The 18019-nt window shown below is 40.1% G+C and overlaps 1 protein-coding gene across 3 annotated transcripts; it reads right to left on the minus strand.

Annotated features, from left to right (window-relative positions):
* Positions 1 to 2948: 2948 nt before the first annotated feature.
* PLA2G12A (phospholipase A2 group XIIA) lies at positions 2949 to 17189 on the minus strand. Of its 3 annotated transcripts, XM_090266412.1 has the most exons (5): positions 16850 to 17189; positions 8628 to 8704; positions 7472 to 7637; positions 6776 to 6848; positions 5486 to 5547 (listed from the first exon to the last, which is right to left on the minus strand). In XM_090266412.1, exons 1-4 carry the CDS (start codon positions 17055 to 17057, stop codon positions 6781 to 6783), a joined length of 519 nt encoding a protein of 172 aa, XP_090122538.1. In that variant the 5' UTR covers positions 17058 to 17189; the 3' UTR covers positions 5486 to 5547; positions 6776 to 6780. The 3 variants fall into 3 exon arrangements, with proteins under 3 accessions (XP_090122537.1, XP_090122538.1, XP_090122539.1); XM_090266411.1 differs by lacking the exon at positions 6776 to 6848 and having other exon boundaries at positions 2949 to 5547; positions 16850 to 17184; XM_090266413.1 differs by lacking the exon at positions 6776 to 6848 and having other exon boundaries at positions 5495 to 5547; positions 7423 to 7637.
* Positions 17190 to 18019: the final 830 nt, after the last annotated feature.

Genomic DNA, 18019 nt, shown 5'->3' on the forward strand with positions numbered 1-18019 from the left:
CCTGGAGTTCATTCTTGTATTATTATTTATTAATTATTGTATTATTTTCCATCAAACTGTAAACCTACAGTTGCCCACCCTTGTATATTTTAAAGCAAGATTTTATTTTGTCTACCTTAAGATATATACATACAAAGCATTTTGGAATACTTGTTTCAGAATCATAAATGTCATGTCAACCTTTTAAAGCAATTGCTATCCTGCCAGTGAAATGAGTAAGTGTCTGGGATTGGGAAACAGGCTGCCTAAATTCCAACCCTGGCTCCACCATTTTATTAGCTGTGAGACATTGGACAAGCAATGCAATTTAACCACTCCCAGCTTCAAATTCTTCTCTGTAAAATAGGGGTCAACCTTACTCAATTCTTGACACAGTACTACTGCAAAACTCCTGGAGGCTCACAGTAAGCTTTGCAGTATGTTATTTTTAGCTACTAAAGATTACCTAGACCAGTTTTCAAACTATGGTCTCTGAACCAATAGTATCAACATCATCTGGGAACTTATTAGAAATGCAAACTCTGGAAACCTACAGAATCAGACCCTAGTGAATGAGAAAGTAGGGGTGGAGGTTCTGGCAGCACATTTTAACAAGACTTCCAGTGATTCTGCTGCATGTTCATGTTTGAGAACCACTGAAATAATTAGTTAGAATCCTACCAAGCTCTCTTCCTTCCCCAAGAAGAAAAAACCCAAATATCCATATTATTGAAATAATTAAGATTACTAAAATTGAAGTGTCAACCGATGATTGTTGCACCAATTCAACACCAACAGAAATCCACAATCTGGGGTGCAGTGAAGAAGGAAACTTTATTCAGTGCAAGACAACTCACTGAGATATAGCACAGCTGTGAAAACGGCATGGCTGTGAGGCAGACCTGGGGCCAGGCCTCTCTCTGGCTAGACACTTCTGCTCCTGAAAAGTGTGTGGTGCTCTGCTTTGGGCAGGTTTGTTTTATTCTCTGCTGGTCTGTTCCACTTTGCACTGGTGAGATATCTTTGGTGTTTCAGCTCAGTTAGGGAGACAGTCTTCAGTCCTGGGTGGGAAGGGAAAGTGCACTCTCACAGCCAGAGGGGAGCTAATGGGCAGACATCCCGGCCACTGGCCCGATTGGTCCGTGCTCATGCAAATGAGACTCCAAATCATTACAGTTTGATTGCTCCAAAAGGCACTGTTCTGATTTGTTAGAATGGAGCCACTTTTATTGGTCAGTGAGGGAGCTGATGGGGTGCAAGGGGAAAAGATACAGACACACAACTCTAATTGGATGGGGAAAGCTTCAGTCCTATTGGTTGAAATAGGATTCCAGGAACTCCTTTATAAGGACTGGCTCAGATGGCACACAATGCAGGCAGGCAGTTCAGTGCAGGCTTCTCCCTGAACTGGTTTGCCTGAAAGACCCCTTTGTAGAAACGGCTGCTAGGCTGTTATTACTAATATATTTTTTTAAATTTGAGCCCAGTTAGCTGCCAGGAGCCATTTTAATAGGTATTGTTTTTCTCAGGGTTCATGAAAATTAACTGACAGGACAGTTTGATTCTTCCTATAATATGAATAATCAATTTTATGGAATTTACTGAAACTGAAGGCCACCTGTCATCTATTTTAGGAATGAAATCTGTGGAGTAAAATTAAATTCAGAAATAACTTTAAAACTTTAAATTTTGGTCTTTTTTAAAAATGTTTTCCCCACTAAACCTTCTGCTTTTTCCTATATAAATTATGGAAATATTAAATTTCTATGATTCTGATCCCTACACTTAAGAAAACTTGAAAGCCAACAAATAAATGTTTGAAAGTTGTCAGCAAGAAGACTTTGAAAGTTTTTGGGAAACCTAATAAGCCTGTGACAAACAAACAACTGTGGCTTGTCTGCAAAAAATGATATTGATCCAGTTTTAGTTATTTTTATTAAAAATTATTGTTTTCATATACTTATAGCACTGGTTCATTCTTGCATTTTTATTTATGATTTGGGCAGGTGGCTGGTTTTGTAAGGTTAAGCAGAGAGATAAAACAGCAAATTAAGGGACTACTTCAAGTATAGGCAGTCATTATACAAGCTTGAGTAAATATATAACAGGTAATATCTGAATTTTGAACAATGCAATATGTGTAGAAGGATCTTACTTTATAGACTTCATTCTACTCCCCAAAGTTACTAAAATCAGTCTACTAAACAGATTGTTTTTTTATAGAAAGACTCCATTGTCTTCATTTTGTTAACTGTTATTCTTGTTTTGTACCAGGATAAAATAATGACCCTATAATCTTATACTTCTATAAATACTGACAGAAAAACCACTTGTACTTAATTAGGGAGAATTAGTTGTAAGTTGACAAAACAACTTTTTAATTAGTATTACTAGTCTAGTCTAGGGCTTCAGTGAAGGAAAGACCCTTCCATAAGATGTGTTTAATTTACTCTTGACCTCGTAATGAAAGGAACACAGCCATATTTGTTCCTGGAAGAAGTGTGTCAAAAGATTTGGAAGAGACATGAATTATTTGAAAGCAATACAGTTTTATTATTTTAAAATATCAATATCATTTTTCTTGCAAAGAGATGCTAAAACTAGTTTTGGGGTTGGTTTTAAAATTTTTTTGGCTTTTGCCCTGGCTGGTGTGACTCAGTGGATTCAGCACTGGCCTGCAAAATGAAAGGTCACCAGTTTAAGTCCCAGTCAGGACACATGCCTGGGTTGTGGGCCAGGTCACCAGTTGGAACCATGCCAGAGGCAACTCATCAATGTTTTTCTCACACATCAATATTTCTCTTCCCCTCGTCCTCCCTCCCTTCTTTTCTGTCTGAAAATAAATAAAATCTTTAAAAAATATTTGTTTTTGCTTTTTTAAAATAAATTTATTCTGTGGATAGGGAAATACCATCCTTAAAATCTAAATATATACCCCGTGGTACAGGATTCAAGTGAAAACACCAATATAAACTCAAATATATGTATATTTATGTATACACAGATAATTTTAGATATGTACATGTCAACATACATATAGGGAGGGGCAAAAGTAGGTTTACAGTGTGATCTACCTTAACCAAGTATTTAGAGTTAACACAACATCAACTATATAGTTTTCAAACTACTCATATGATTTGATGAGAACCCTTCACCTCTCTGATTTTCTTCCTAAAAATCCATAACCCAGTCCAATCATAAGGAAAACATTAGACAAACCCAAATTGAGGGACATTCTACAAAACACTTGACGCGTGCTTTTCAAAGCTATCAAGTTTATAAAAAACAAGGGAAGACTGAGGAACCATCACAGACCAGAGGTTAATTAGACGTGGTGACTAAATTCAGTGTGGTATTCTAGATTGGATCCTGAAAAAGAAAAGTGACATTAGTGGAACAATTAGCACAATCCAAATAAAGTTGAATTTAACTGGTAGCAATTACCAATGTTCGTTTCTTAACAAATGTTTCATGGTTATGTTAAAATGTTAACATTAGGGGTAGGAAATATAGAGGAAGTCTTTATATTATTTTTTGCAACTTTTTTTGTAAATCTAAAATTATTCCAAGATAACAAGTTTAAAAAAACCTGAACATATAAAAACAGCTTCTACTGATTTTTGTATATAATTTATGACCATGAATTAAATATTCAAAAAGACATCCTGAGTTTATCTTCTTGAGAAAGCCAATGCTGCCAAGAAAGTCCATGAATTTATTATAAGTTTCAAGTTACTTGGTAAAGTATTTCAACAGTAAATATTAATAAAGATTAAATATTGATAATGGCTTATAAAACTGCACCTTTAAAAAAGTCTGAAAAGTATCAATTAAGAGTTCCAAACATCAAGTTTCCAGCTAGTTCACTTAGCCACGAGGGCTACACTTGCCTTGTCTAATTGAGGGACACATCTCTTAGCAGAATCGCTGCTGCCATCTCAGTTTGGGTAGCTATTAGGTTCCCAGCAATGACATATATAGTTAAGTCCTCACTTTACACTGTCAACAGGTTCTACGACTTTAAGTGAAACTTCATATAACAAAACCAGTTTTACCACAGGCTAATTGATATAAACAAGAGTTAAGTTTCTACATCATCTCATCAATGATGTTGAGGACCTGTTGTACTCAATTAGGGATGTGACCTTTTATTTTTCTTTCTTCCAAATTCTGCCTGTAATGACTTTTAAAAATCCACTTCTGCTGGTGGTGTATTTTTCTGACTTTCCAAGTAGTTTATCTTAATAACTTTGACCGCAGGTTACACAAAAGGTACATATGGCTTGGGATTCTGGGCTCAGGAAAAAAAACAGCCAGTGGTAAGCAGAGGAGTAGTTGGGGAATACAATTGAGTTTTCTAAGGGGTTGAAAAACTTTCAACATTCACATTTTCAGAGGCAGTTGAGGTTGTGGGATTTGCTTTTAAACATCCGTTAATAATCTTTCATGTGAGAGATTTATAGAAGATAGTTCTTTGTATCTTGCTTTGCCTTCCCTTTTGACCCCACAGTTAAGACTTAAAAAAAAACACCCAACAATATCAAGAACAATTTTTATTAAGTCCACTTAATAAAAATATCCCAGAATCTACTATGAGGAGCCAGCTAGGGAATAAGCACCAAAGCATAACAGAATAAAATGCTCTGATGTGTATGTTAAACAACTTTTCATTTGTCCCATCAAATCCATCTTTTCTCCAATTTAGGCAATGATTATATCAAAATATGACACTTGTCATAGGAGTGGTTCATAAAACGGGAAAGGCTATGCTTCTGAATTTTGTTCATAGCACTTTCTAGGCACATTACATAATACCTACATACCCTAGTTTTGCTCCCTAAGAGGTCACCAGTGAATGATTCCAAATTTACAGGAGAAGCAGACATGGAAAACCTTGTCCTAGTAATTAGCCCTGTCATTAACGGAAGTGTCACTTCTCCAAATGCTCCATGGGCTACAGAAAAACAGCATATTTTGTATTAATTAAAATAGAGAAAAAATAAAGTCAGGTCCTTCCAGGCATAAATGTATATTTAAAATTTTATAGTAAACAAATACAAGTTCTGACTGATGTCTCCCCATATTTCCAAATAAGATAACGTTGAACATACATTATAATGAATTTTACATGACTTTTTCTTTTTTGTAAATATGGTTGTGAAAATGAAGTTACAGACTCTTTCTTCCAAAAATCTCACCCCCTAACATGCAACTCTCTCTAACCTGGCACGCTAAGGCAGCAACTTATCCAGGAACATAACCTCCCTGAGTTTTTCTTTAGTTTGAAGTTTTGTTCTTTTTCTAGTTTGAAGATTTAATGTCAAAATAAAGTCTTACAATAATCCTCTCACATGAATAAGGCAGCTTTATGCTGTAAGAACCATTAGTTCTTTGTCAAAGGTTATGTTCTTTCATCCTCATCCGCTCTCACCACCTGTCAGCATCTTCTTTAAAGATCAGTTTTTTCTTCGTAGCGACACCTACATGCGGCTCGTTGGCTGTCCAGGTATGGTTTACAGCCTAAATGTATAACACTGTCAAACAAGAGCTCCACTGCTGTTTCACATGCTGCAAAGTAAGAAAAGTGCCATTACTGTGGGGAAATTTCAAAGTGTCGCTCTCTTTTCACACACATTACATGTTCCAGTACAATATCAAGTACATCCTTCATGGGCACTTGAATGTATGCTGGTGAAAAGTCCTCACAAACCAGGAACATATATCCATATACACAAAGACTTTGTTTCAGCCTCTTTAACAGGTTTCTACTTTTTCTTTGCATGCAACATTCAATGCAATTTTTGTACTAGACAAACGAGTCTCCCTAAATAGCACTGATCAACCAATTCATCACTGTTGATTTTCCTCTTATCTGAAAAATTTCACTGTTAGAGATGCCTGATAACACTCTTCAGTTTGCATTGCAAGGGAAAATTTTTAGGTGCATAAAAAATAAACGTTAAAAACAGAGGAACATCAAAACATTTAATTCTGGCCAATGGCTTCTAAGAACTGATCACACATCATTTGAGATCCTTAAAGTAAATGGACCCAAGTCTCTTTCTTTGTCCAATATCCAAATTTAGCTTGGAATGGGAGATAGGAATCAAAGTGTTTTCCCTCTGGTAGGGTTTAAAAAAATTTTTTTAAGATGATAAAAAAAGATAATGGATTTACTTTGGAGCACCCAGGTGAAATTATCTTAATACACTATACTTGTAAAGACATAGCACACAGTGGCTTTTAGTTGGCCAAATACTTCCAGTTTGAAATATTCATGTTAAGAAACTTTTCATCACAGAATCATCACATTGTCAAAGTTTCCCAAAAGGCCGTGCCGTTAAGGAACACCACCAATCACAGATGTGTAAAGGCTGTGATTATTAAATAAAAGATTGCAAGGAATTCAGTTTCACCATTTAGTCACATTAATATGACCTTAGATCAGAAAGCAGGAAATACATGCCCCTATGCTTCAGCTGTACAAGTTTACATTGGCCAAAAGCATGCAAGGGGATTCAGAGGTGGTGAGTTCAAGTTTCACCTGGAGTAGAGATTTCTTCCTTGACAGTTATTAGTAGGGTTTCAGAGTCAGACCTATGAGACTATTTAAGGAATATGTAGTAGACAGAACACAAGTTTTAGAGTCAGAGTATGTCAGTTGGGGCAAGTTATTTCTTTCTGAACTTCAATTTCCTTCCTTGAAAAATAGGTATAATGGCACCTACTTCTTTGGACTTTTGTAAACATCAATAAAAACACGTCTAAAGTACAGTGTGTTATGCAAAGTACTTACAAATGTTAGTTTCCTTTTGCACCCCTTCTCACTGCCTTTCCTCTTCTGTTTTCAGTGTGTGGTACATTCTTGGCTTGACAGTAAAGAAATCTTGTAACTGATAGTAATTGTACAGTGATGTGTATGTCCACAAACATCTCATTTTACCCTTTTGGCTCTCTGAGATGGGTGTCCCCACTTTCATTTACAAATGAGACAGGGAAACGCCCCTTCCCTTCACTGATTTTCGCCTTGTGTCCTTTCACTGTGATAATTACTACTGTGACTAGGACTGTATGCCAAGTCCTGAATTCTCCTAGCACACCACTGAACCTGGGGGTGGTTTGGGGGACCCTCCTGACACATACATATGAAAACACAGAGTTAAGACTCAAATTTGCTAGAACTTCACACTCTAAATCCAATATGCTCTACTCTTAACTCATTGGACCCAGGGTTTCCAAGAACTTGCATGAATTCTCTGCCTCACATACCCTCTTCCCACGGTCTCCTAACGCTCTTTGCTTCTACAACTATAAATCATTTCAGATTATAAAATCATCGTGTCCTCATTCAGAAAATTGAAGGGGCTGTGTTACAATGGATAGTGTAATGCAGAGTGAAAGTTTTCTATTGGTAAACCCCATATTAAAACATAAAGCATTCACCAAAACTTGGTAAACTGTGCTCATCTCCATCCTGCAGGAGCATCCTCACCCTGAACATGCTGAGCTAGTCCTAGCGTTTTCTGCACCTCTCGGCAGATCTTGGAGAGGCAGTACTGGAACTCCTCATCGCAGTCATTCTTGCTTTGGCCACAGGTCTCATAGCACCTGTCGTGGTGGTTGCAGCACTTTGTCAGGGAAGGGATGCCGATGTTAAGCTGAAAGAGGCATTTGGATGGATTATTGTTGATGAGATCAAACCTCCTCTGCTGAAGTTCTGCATTCAAATATCAGCGAGAACTCAATGACAATAACTGCTGTGTAATCTCTAAAATCCATTTCTGCCTACAAATCTTCTCCATCTTATATATCCCTCCATGACCGTCCTTGCACCCACTTACTCTGTGATCTCCCTCCTAGCCATGCCTTAAAGCTCCCTATCTGGCAACGGTAGAATACTTAGTTGCCTGCTGGTAACAAACACAACTTCTAGTTGTCCAAAGCGCAAAACAGGTTTAAAAACAGAAAGGTAAGTCTAAGAGCATTTAAAGAGTTCTCCAGGATCGAGGCAAGTATGATTTTTGGATACTCCAAAGTATTTTGTACCTCATCCCCAATAAAATATACTTTATATGAAATGTCACTGAAAATTTTTAAGCTCCTACAACTAAAATTTTGTTTGTTGTTTTGAAGTTTAATCTTTTAAGTATTCCTCCAATCCCTAAAGATACTGTTCCTTTGGATCTGTAATTTATCTTTAGCTAACTTAAATAAATTTATATGTAAAACCCTTGCATCTTAAGAATCACTCTCATAAATATTTTCCCCCATACTTGGCTTAGATCCACCTCCCCTACCACAAACACACAGCTATCCTACTTAGCTTAGTTTTAATACATAAAATATTATGCCTTATCTATACTTTTCATCTTAAGTAGCATTTCTTCTATAATTAACCACATTTGTGGCATGAGGAAATATCACTTAAATGGTATTAACATCTACAAGATTAAAAAATCAAACATGAATTTTACTACATTTAGTTCTGTTAGGACTTGTTTTTTAGTTATAAAAGAATATAATAAACCTGATCACTATTACAAGTAAAATTATTTGTGAACCTGAGAACACATTGATAGTTTTTCATTATCAATAGTATTACACAGCCCAACTATCATAAAACTTATCAAATAAAAAATAATATTTACATGAACACCAAATAGTGGCGAGCCGCATCCATTCGGCGGGGAGGGTTTAAAACCATAACGTGGGAAAGGCTTAGATCCTATAAAATATAAATGGTGTTATAATTAATTTTCAAATATGATAGAAAATACATATGCAAAAAGGTCTACAATGTGCTAGACTAGCCTTGGAAACACTTAATATTTGGATGCTGATGTAAGTGACTATGTCTTTATTCTGATGAACATTAAGAATGCTAATTTGGAGACTTCCAGTCAAGATGAAGGTGTAGACAGACATGCTGTGTCTCCCTCTACAGCTAAGAAGGAATACAACTACCTCAAAACTATAAACAACCAGAAGTTCCAGATATCAAACTGCATGGAAGTCCAACAAACAAAGATATAAAGAAGAAATACTCATCCAGACAAGTAGAAGGGGCAGAGCCAGGGCAGAGAGGATGCGGTGTGGTGGTGGCAGCAGCGACGGCAGTGGCAGGCCGGCAGAAAGCAATCATATGTTTTAAAAAGTCAGCAGGGACAGCTGGGGAGCATTCCCAGCTCCTCACCACACCGCGCAGCTCACAGTCCCAGCACTAGGGAAAATCAAGCCTCATTGCTTCTGACTGCGCAAAGAAAGCAGTGGCGATTGGGGCAGAGGAAGAAACTGCCAGTCTCTCAGCAGAGTCTGCTTGTTTAAAGGGCCCCCACGGTCCTAGAACGTTCGCAGACCCATCCACTCTGGGAAAGACAGCCAGGACAACAGCTAGAGAGGCACCAATCCCATATAGAAGTGGGAAAAGTGCCTGGAAAAGGGGCGAGTGCTGGGCAAGTGGCATTGTTTCCTCCCTCACACACAGTGCCGCACCGTGGTGAAAGAGGTCACCCGGTACTGACGAATCCCTAAGGCTCTGCCCCTTACAACATAACAGGAGTGACAGCTCTACCTAAGACACAGAGGCAAACAAACACAGGAGCGTGTCAAGATGAGGAGACAGAGAAGTACAGCCCAAAAGAGGGAACGGATCAATGTTCCAGTAGGAGAACTAAGTGACGAGGAGATAGCCAACCTAACAGAAACAGAATTCAAAACACTGGTGCTAAAGATGCTCACAGGCTTGACAGATATGCTTGAGTACGGCAAACGCATAAGAGAAGAAGTGAAGGCTATGCTAAGTGAAACGAAGGAAAATCCACACAAAACCAATGGTGAAGGGAAGAAAACCGGGGTTTAAATCAATGATTTGGAACATAAGGAAGAAAAAAACAGTCAACCAGTACAGAATGAGGAAACAAGAATTGAAAAAAATGAGGAGAGGCTTAGGAACCTCTGGGACAACTTTAAACGTGCCAACATCTGAACCATAGGGGTGCCACAAGGAGAAGAGGAAGAGCAAGAAATTGAAAACTTATGTGAAAAAATGGAGGGGAACTTCTCAAATTTTGTGAAGGAAATAGACATACAAGTCCAGGAAGCACAGAGAGTCCCGGGCGAGCTGGACCCAGAGGGGACCACACCAAGACACATCATAATTAAAATGCCAAAGGTTCAAGATAAAGAGAGAATCCTAAAAGCAGCAAGAGAGAAGCGGAGAGTTGCCTACAAAGGGGTGCCTATAAGACTATCAGCTGTTTTCTCAAAAGACAATTTGCAGGCAAGATGGAACTGGCAAGCAGTATTCAATGTAATGAAAAGCAAGGACCTACAACCAAGATTACTCTATCCAGCAAAGCTATCATTTAGAATGGAAGGGCAGATGAAGTGCTTCCCAGAAAAGGTAAAGCTAAAAGAGTTCATCATCACCAAGCCATTATTATATGAAATGTCAAAGGGACTTACTTAAGAAAAAGATCAAAACTATGAACACGAAAATGACAACAAACTGACAACTATCAACAACTGAATCTAAAAAATAAAAACAAAACCCAACTAAGCAAACCAGAATAGGAACAGTATCATAGGTACGGGAATCATCTGGAGGATTATCAGCTGGGAGGGGGAAAGGGGAGAAATGGGGAAATGGTGCAGGGATTAAGAAGCATAATCAGTTGGTACAAAATAGACAGGGGGAAGTTAAGAATAATATAGGAAAGTGTGAAGCCAAAGAACTTTAATGCACAACCCATGGACATGAACTAAGGTGGGTGCGATTGCTGGAGGGAAGAGGGGTACTGGGCAGAGAGGAGCAAAGGGGAAAAGAAAGTTGGAACTATAACAACATAATAAAATATACTTTTAAAAGAATGCTAATTTATCTACCTTATTATTTTTATTTCTCCTGAAATATGTATACATGTATATACAGTAGTCCCTCTCAAAATCGCGGTTCACTTATCGTGGTCTCACTGTATCGCAGGATTTTAAAAAATATTATATTTAATTATTTATCGCGGATTTTTCGCTATATTGTGGGATTTTGCGGTACTATACATATGTGGTTAAAGTTACATAGGTTTAAGAGTGCAGAATATGTTTAAGAACATAAGTAGTGTTTATAAAAGTGTGGAAAAATTAATAAAGGAACGGGAAAGGTTAATAAGGGACTGGGAATGGTTTATAAGTGTGTGGGAAGGGTTTATAAAGCCTTAAAAATATATATAAATACTAAAATAAATGTAAGATTCCTACTTCGCGGATTTTCATCTATCGCGGGGTGCAGGGGGGTCTAGAACATAATACCTGCGATAAATGAGGGAATACTGTATACACATTTGTGGTGGTTCATAAAATGTAATTATATTTGTAAACCTACACCATACAAAACATACAAAAGCTTATTCTGGACTTCTGGAGATTTCAGAGGTTATATGCCAGATTGGGTCCATATGCATGAAAGAAATCCATCCTGTCTTCCTGTACATTCTAACACTTACATTTTTACATTAAAACTTATAGGGAAAGAATTGTATCTTCCTATCCTTTTGCCAATGCTCCATTTCACACAAATCTCAATAACGATTAACTAGTTATGAAGCTGGAGCTTAAAATTAAGGAAGACATGGTCATTTAATGATCATTTAATTACAGTAGTCTTTATCCAGTGGATGCCTGAAACCACAGATAATAGTGAATCTTATATATGCTGTTTTTTCCCTATGCACATGTGTAATAAAGTTTAATTTATAAATTATATACAGTAAGAGGTTAACAGTAACTAACAATAAAGTAGGACGATTATAACAATATGCCGTAAATAAAAGTTATGTGAATATAGTCTCTCAAAATACCTTACTTTGCTGTACTCATCCTTCTTGCAATGATGGAAGATGATACAATGCCTATGTGATGAGATGAAGTGAGTTTTCAGAATGGTGTGCAACTTAAAACTTATAAATTGTTTATTTCTGGAATTTTCCATTAATATTTCCACACACAGGTTGATTGAGGGTAACTGAAATGCAGAAAGCAAAACTGCAGAGAAGGGGAGTCTTCTCTACCTTAATATAAAAGCTTTATACTGTTTTAAGACCTTACAGGACTACACGTTCTAGCCTAGACTCCAGCCAATCATTTCCCAAATACACTCATTTGCCAGCTAAGGAAAAAAGTCAGGAATAAACTTGGTGAACTATATTACTCCAGTTATACTCTCCCTAATAGCACCTATGGTTTAGTAACAAAGTGAAAAATGACATTATCATCAATCTTAAATGCTGAAAGATACTTGAGAAATATCTCTCCTCATGTAAAACAGAAATCACTTTGATAAACCATCCCACTATCATCCTGCTCCAGGCCACCTTAGATTACTGCCATGGCCTCCTACCTAGTCTTCCTCCTTTGGTGTCCCCACCCCGTCCCACCTCCAGCTATGGCCCAATAGCAACATGGAACCTGAGTGATTCTATTACAGTATGTCAGATGGGATTTTTCCTCTGGACAAACCGCATCAATGGCTTCTCATCATATTCAGAATAAAAGCCAAAGTCCTTTTAATGCCTATAAGCCCTCCGTAAATCTGCCCCCCACACCTTGACTTCTCTGTCCTCATCTCCTTACTATTCTCCTTCCTCTTCCTTTCTTCCTCACTCCGTTCCATCCTATCTGACCTCCACTGTTGCACAGGCACTCCAGGGGCCACAGTGCCACTGACCCTGCTGTTCCTCTACATGGACGCTCTTCCTCCTGATACCTAGTTACTCCTTCACCTTCTCAGCGAGGCTTTCTCTGACCACAGCATCTGTAGCACATTATGACCTCCTAACATACTATGTCACTAACCTACTAAATTTGTTTATTATCTGTCTCCAATACTAAAATAGAAACTCATTGAGGGCAGGAATTTTTGTTTTGTTTTGTATCCCCAATGTCTAGAACAGTGCCTGGCACATGGTTAGGTTCTCAATAACTATTTCTTTGATGAATGAATGAATGAGCAGAAGACTTGAAAGGCTAATTCCCACAGCAATTATAATACCCATTATAAACAGATAAACTGGGAGACTTCTGGCCAAGATGGAAGCCTAGGCTGACACACTCTGTCTCCTTCCACAACTAAGGACTACAACTACCACAACACCAGAAATAACCAGAAGTTACAGAAAACAAAGCTACATGGAAGTCCAACGTATGAAGTTATCAGCAAGTGGTGCTCGTCCAGATGGGTAGGAGGGGCAAAGCCGGGGAGGAGAGGTCATGCTGTGCTGGAGGCAGAACTGTGGTAAGCACAGATGCCCACACTTAAGAGGAGGCGAGAAGCGCCTGGGAGCACCCCTAGCTGCAGACCAAAGCTGTCAGCTCACAATTCCAACACTGGGGAAGGCAGACCCCCATTGCTTCGGATTGTGAGGCCCAAAGGGCATGGGGACTGAGGAGGGGCTCCCAGTCTCTCAGCGGAGAGAGAACGGCAGGAATCCATCTTGGACCCCCGCCCCCACACAAAGCGCCACAGTGTGGTGAGAAGGGCCACCCGGTAGTGATGAGTGCAAGGGGCTCCACCCCCTATAGCATAGGAGTTGTGACAGCCCCACACAGGAAGCAAAAAACTGCCAGGATGGCAGGAATAATGACAAAGATCCCAATCACGCAGCTGACCAGAAAGCAAATACATGAATTAACAGACGAACAGATAGATAACCTTTCTGAGGCTCAGTTCAGAGCTTTGGTTATAAGACGGCTTACAGAATAACAGTAGGACTTAATCAAGACAGGGAAGGAATGAAGGCTAGTCCTGCTGAAATGAACAAAAACACATATGAAACAAGTGGTGAGGGAAGGAAAACCAGGGATCAAATCAACAAATCGGAACATAGGGAAGGAACAAATAGTCAACCAGTGCAGAAAGAGGAAACATAAGGTGAGGAAAATGAGAAGAAGCTCAGAAACCTCTGGGACAACTATAAGAGGGTGAACATCTGAATTATAGGGTTGCCGGAAGGTGAAGAAGAACTAGAAATTGAAAAATTGTGTGAAAAAATAATGAAGCAGAACTTCCCTAACTTGGGGAAGAAAATAGACTTACAGGTCCAGGAAGCACAGAGAGTTCCAAAAAAACTGGACCCAGGGAGAACCACACCAAGACACATTACAATCAAAATGTCAAAAATTAAAGATCAAGAGAGAATCTTAAACACAGCAGGAGAGAAGAAAAGAATCATGTACAAAGGGGTCCCAATTAGACTATCAGCTGATTTCTCAAAGGAGACCCTGCAGGCAAGAAGGGACTGGCAAGAAATATTCAAAGGAATGAAAATCAAAAACCTACAGCCACGAATACTCTATCCAGCAAAGCTGTCATGCTTCCAGGACAAAGTAAAACTGAAGGAGTTCACCAGATCCAAACCACTATTATACGAGATGTTAAAAGGACTTGTTTAGAAGCAGGAGGATCAAAACTATGAACATTAAAATGAAAACTGTATCACAACAACCAACAGCAGAAGCTAGGGAATCAAAAAAAAGGCAAACTAAGTAGGCAACAAGAGTGGAAAAAGAATTGTAAGTATGGGTAAGATATAGGAGGGAGGTCAGCTGGGAGAGGGAAGGGGGAAAAGGGAGGGAGATGATGCAGCAATTAAGAAGCATGGTAGGAGGGAGTGGAGTAGACAGGAAGATGTTGAGAAGAACTATATGCACAACCAATGGACATGGACTAAGGTGGGGGGCAACTGGAGGGAGGGGGATCACTGGGTGGAGGGGAGCAGAGGGAAAAGAAATTGGGACAACTAACAGCATAATCAATAAAACATATTTTAAAAAAACAGATAAACTGGTACTACTGTTCATTCTTCAGTCTCTTTTGAGTTTGGTGACCTCATCAGCCTCCAAAGACCAATCACTTCTAGTTTGTCACACCTTTAAAATGATAAATTGAACACCATTAAGTATGGACCTATTTTGAGCTGGATAAAGTACTTGCATTAGGACAGTTAGCATAGGTTTCAGATGTAAATTAAGTCAGGGGGGGAAAAAACCCAACCACAGCCACTATGAGAGAAACAGAGATAGTTCAGGGAAGATTAGCTGGCAAAAATGAGAATGAAGGGACAAAGATGGAGGGGGAAGTTGTCTCAAACAGGGCTGGTGCTTAAAACTGTATCCATTCAACTTCAGAGCTATTTTAAATATATCAATACATAAACTCTAGAACCTTTGACTAATACATAATAAATTTATGAATACTACTCCTTCCAAGTTTTCCTATCTCTAAATGGCAACTACACCCTTCCTCTGGCTCAGGCCAAAACCTTCAGTCTTCAGTCATCCTTGACTGGCCTTTCTCTTCAGGTCCTTTACACCTGCTGCTCCTCCGCCTGGAGTGTTCTTGCCACAGATCATCACCTTCTCCACTTTCCAGTTTCTTCTCAAATATTATCTTATCAGTGAGGAGTTCCCTGAACAACCAATATAAAAGAGTAAAACTCCCATCATTGCCACTGCTGTTTTCTCTGCTTTATCCTTCTCGAAGCACTTCATACCTACATCACCGCACATTTGGCTTATTTTACTTATTCATTAGTTTATTGACCATCTCTCCCCACTACAACGTAAGCTACATGGACAGAAATGTAGTCTGTTTTGTTTAATGCCGAATCTCCAACTGGTAGAACACCTAACACAAAACAGGCACTCAAATATTTGTATAATTAACTGGGATGAGGATGACTAAGTGAAACTGTACTAATTGCCTGAGGAAAGGCAACCATTTAATCTTCAAATTACTCACTTATTCCTCCAAACAAGCTCTACAAAGGACAATAGCATCTTTCCTGATTGCATACTGGTAATATTTGGTCAAATTTAGGAAGAAATGAAACATCTACAACTTCTTATATAAGCTATAGCTCATTCTTTAACTCCATTAACATAAAAGAAGGAAATATTTTGAGAATTACAGGCAGCAGGTGGTATCAGAATTTTACATGATACAAGTTCCTTTCAAATTCACCTACATACGTTCTGGTTTCCCCTTCAGTCATTGAGCTCCCTATACTTTTGAGCTGCCCGGCATTAATAGGACAGACCTTCTACTCTTACTGGAAACATGATCTCCTCCAAAGTGTTATTTTAGCATTTTTAATATCCAAAGAGAAGCCCAAGTACTTCATCTGAACTATTACAAGAAAGATCTCTGCCTGAAACACCAAACAAGTTCTCAGATTCAAACATAAATTTAAAAACTATGAAAACATAAAGCAAAACAATTACATTAACTATATTAACCAACGAGGAGGAGGCATCACTGATATCCAAGGAAAGAATTACTGTCAAGTCTTGATATACTAATTTTACCTAAGAGTTATCGGAACTCTTTCTCAACAACAGAGTACACCAAAAGTCTGTACAAAGGTCTCAATGCATTTTCTGTAGCTTTGCAGAAAAAAAAATCTGATTTTTGAGAAAGTTAAACCATCATGACATTAAAATTCTCAGTATGTTTTGCATGTTCAGCTGACTTATTTAAGGTGCTAAAATACAGAGCTAAAATCAGTGTGTTCCACTCCATTCCCATGATGCGCACGTCACCAAGTTCTTAGGCAACCTTGTGAAACAGCAAACAAAAAAAGTCAGAAGCGATGAAAACAGAGCTGAGAGTGCATACTTAGGCGATGTGTCACATTCTAAAAATAGAGGTCCGATTTGTAACCAGGTGGGACAACGGCAAGAATGGCAAGATTCTAGCAGCGGTTAGGTGCTCGCACGGCCAGGGGACAGCGTCAAGGTCTGCCTCGCATTTTACACTCCACGCCCTCCGTCCCCCCCCGCAGCCCTGGAAGCGCGGGCCTCGCAGTGCAGGGTTCCTCACCGTCACTGCACTTATACTGGCAGAGCCCATCCTCGCCTCCCAGGAGGTCCAAGGCGGCGTTCAAGTACGTGTCGATCTTGTGAACGCCGTTCCGGATGGTCTTCAGGGTGGCTCTCCAGTCGGTGGGCTCGGCCTGCTCCTGGCACCTGAGCGCGTCGGCGAGGACGAGGAGGTGGAGAGCGAGCGCGGGCCATGGAAGCAGGGCCATCCGCGCAACGCCCAGCCGCGTCCGTACCCACTAGTCCCTGGCGCCGCACGCCGCGCCCCCCCACAGAGCCCCCGAGGCGCCCTGGGCAGCGGCACGCGCCCGCGCTCCCCTGCCAAGACCAGTCACGAGCCCACGCCTCCTTCCTGGCTGGGAGGCGGGCCCTTGACGGCCGTCCTTGCGCTCCCTTGGAACGTGGCGCGCCTGAGCGCCTGCGCCGGAGCAAGGGGCAGCGGAGAGGCGGGGGCGGCGCGAACGCTGAGTCGCGGCGGCCTCCACTCCCAAGTGGTCGTGGGGCAAGTCCCGGAGACCCTGCGCCCGGCTGTCAGTGCCGCATGAGCGGGTCGTATTAACTAAATAAGCATGTGGGACCCCTCCCACTCTCCCGGAGGCTGATTGATTGAGTTCCAGGAGGCAATGGGCATCGGTATTTTTTAAAAGTTCCTCAGGTGGTTGTAAGGGTGCCTCCCTATGGAGAACCCGGGTGAACTGATCTGACCTGCTGGGGTTCAGTCCAGCTACCCCGAGGGAGGAGTTTATCTGGGTGTGGACAACGTCAGAGAACTGAGCGCCCGTGGCCCTTTAGAGATCGCTGTGGGGGGTCCAGCTGAGTTTCGGATTTAAAAGATGTGATTCTGCGTGGGGGTCGTGGGCAGAGCCCGGACTTCGCGGGTCTTTGCCGGTTCTCCTGCCCGGGCAGCCGCGGTCGCGGGAGCGGAGAGCCTAAACTCGTCACCAAGGCCGAGGCGGTGCCTGACTCACGAGGGCGATGGCGAGCTAGGTGCTGGCTTAGAAATTCTGGGAAAAAAAGTGGTTTGGCAATTAAAACCATAACTTTTCTAACCCCGGGTAAGGAGGAAGCATTTTTAACACTTTAATGCAGTTTTTAAAAAGTCTTATGGAAATTACTGTTTTCCTACTGAAGATATTTTGTAACTTGATAGGGCCAGTGACATTTCTCTGTA

The sequence above is a fragment of the Furipterus horrens genome, unplaced genomic scaffold (assembly GCF_987537825.1).
Source record: "Furipterus horrens unplaced genomic scaffold, mFurHor1.1.pri manual_scaffold_2, whole genome shotgun sequence".
NCBI classification, from domain to species: domain Eukaryota; kingdom Metazoa; phylum Chordata; class Mammalia; order Chiroptera; family Furipteridae; genus Furipterus; species Furipterus horrens.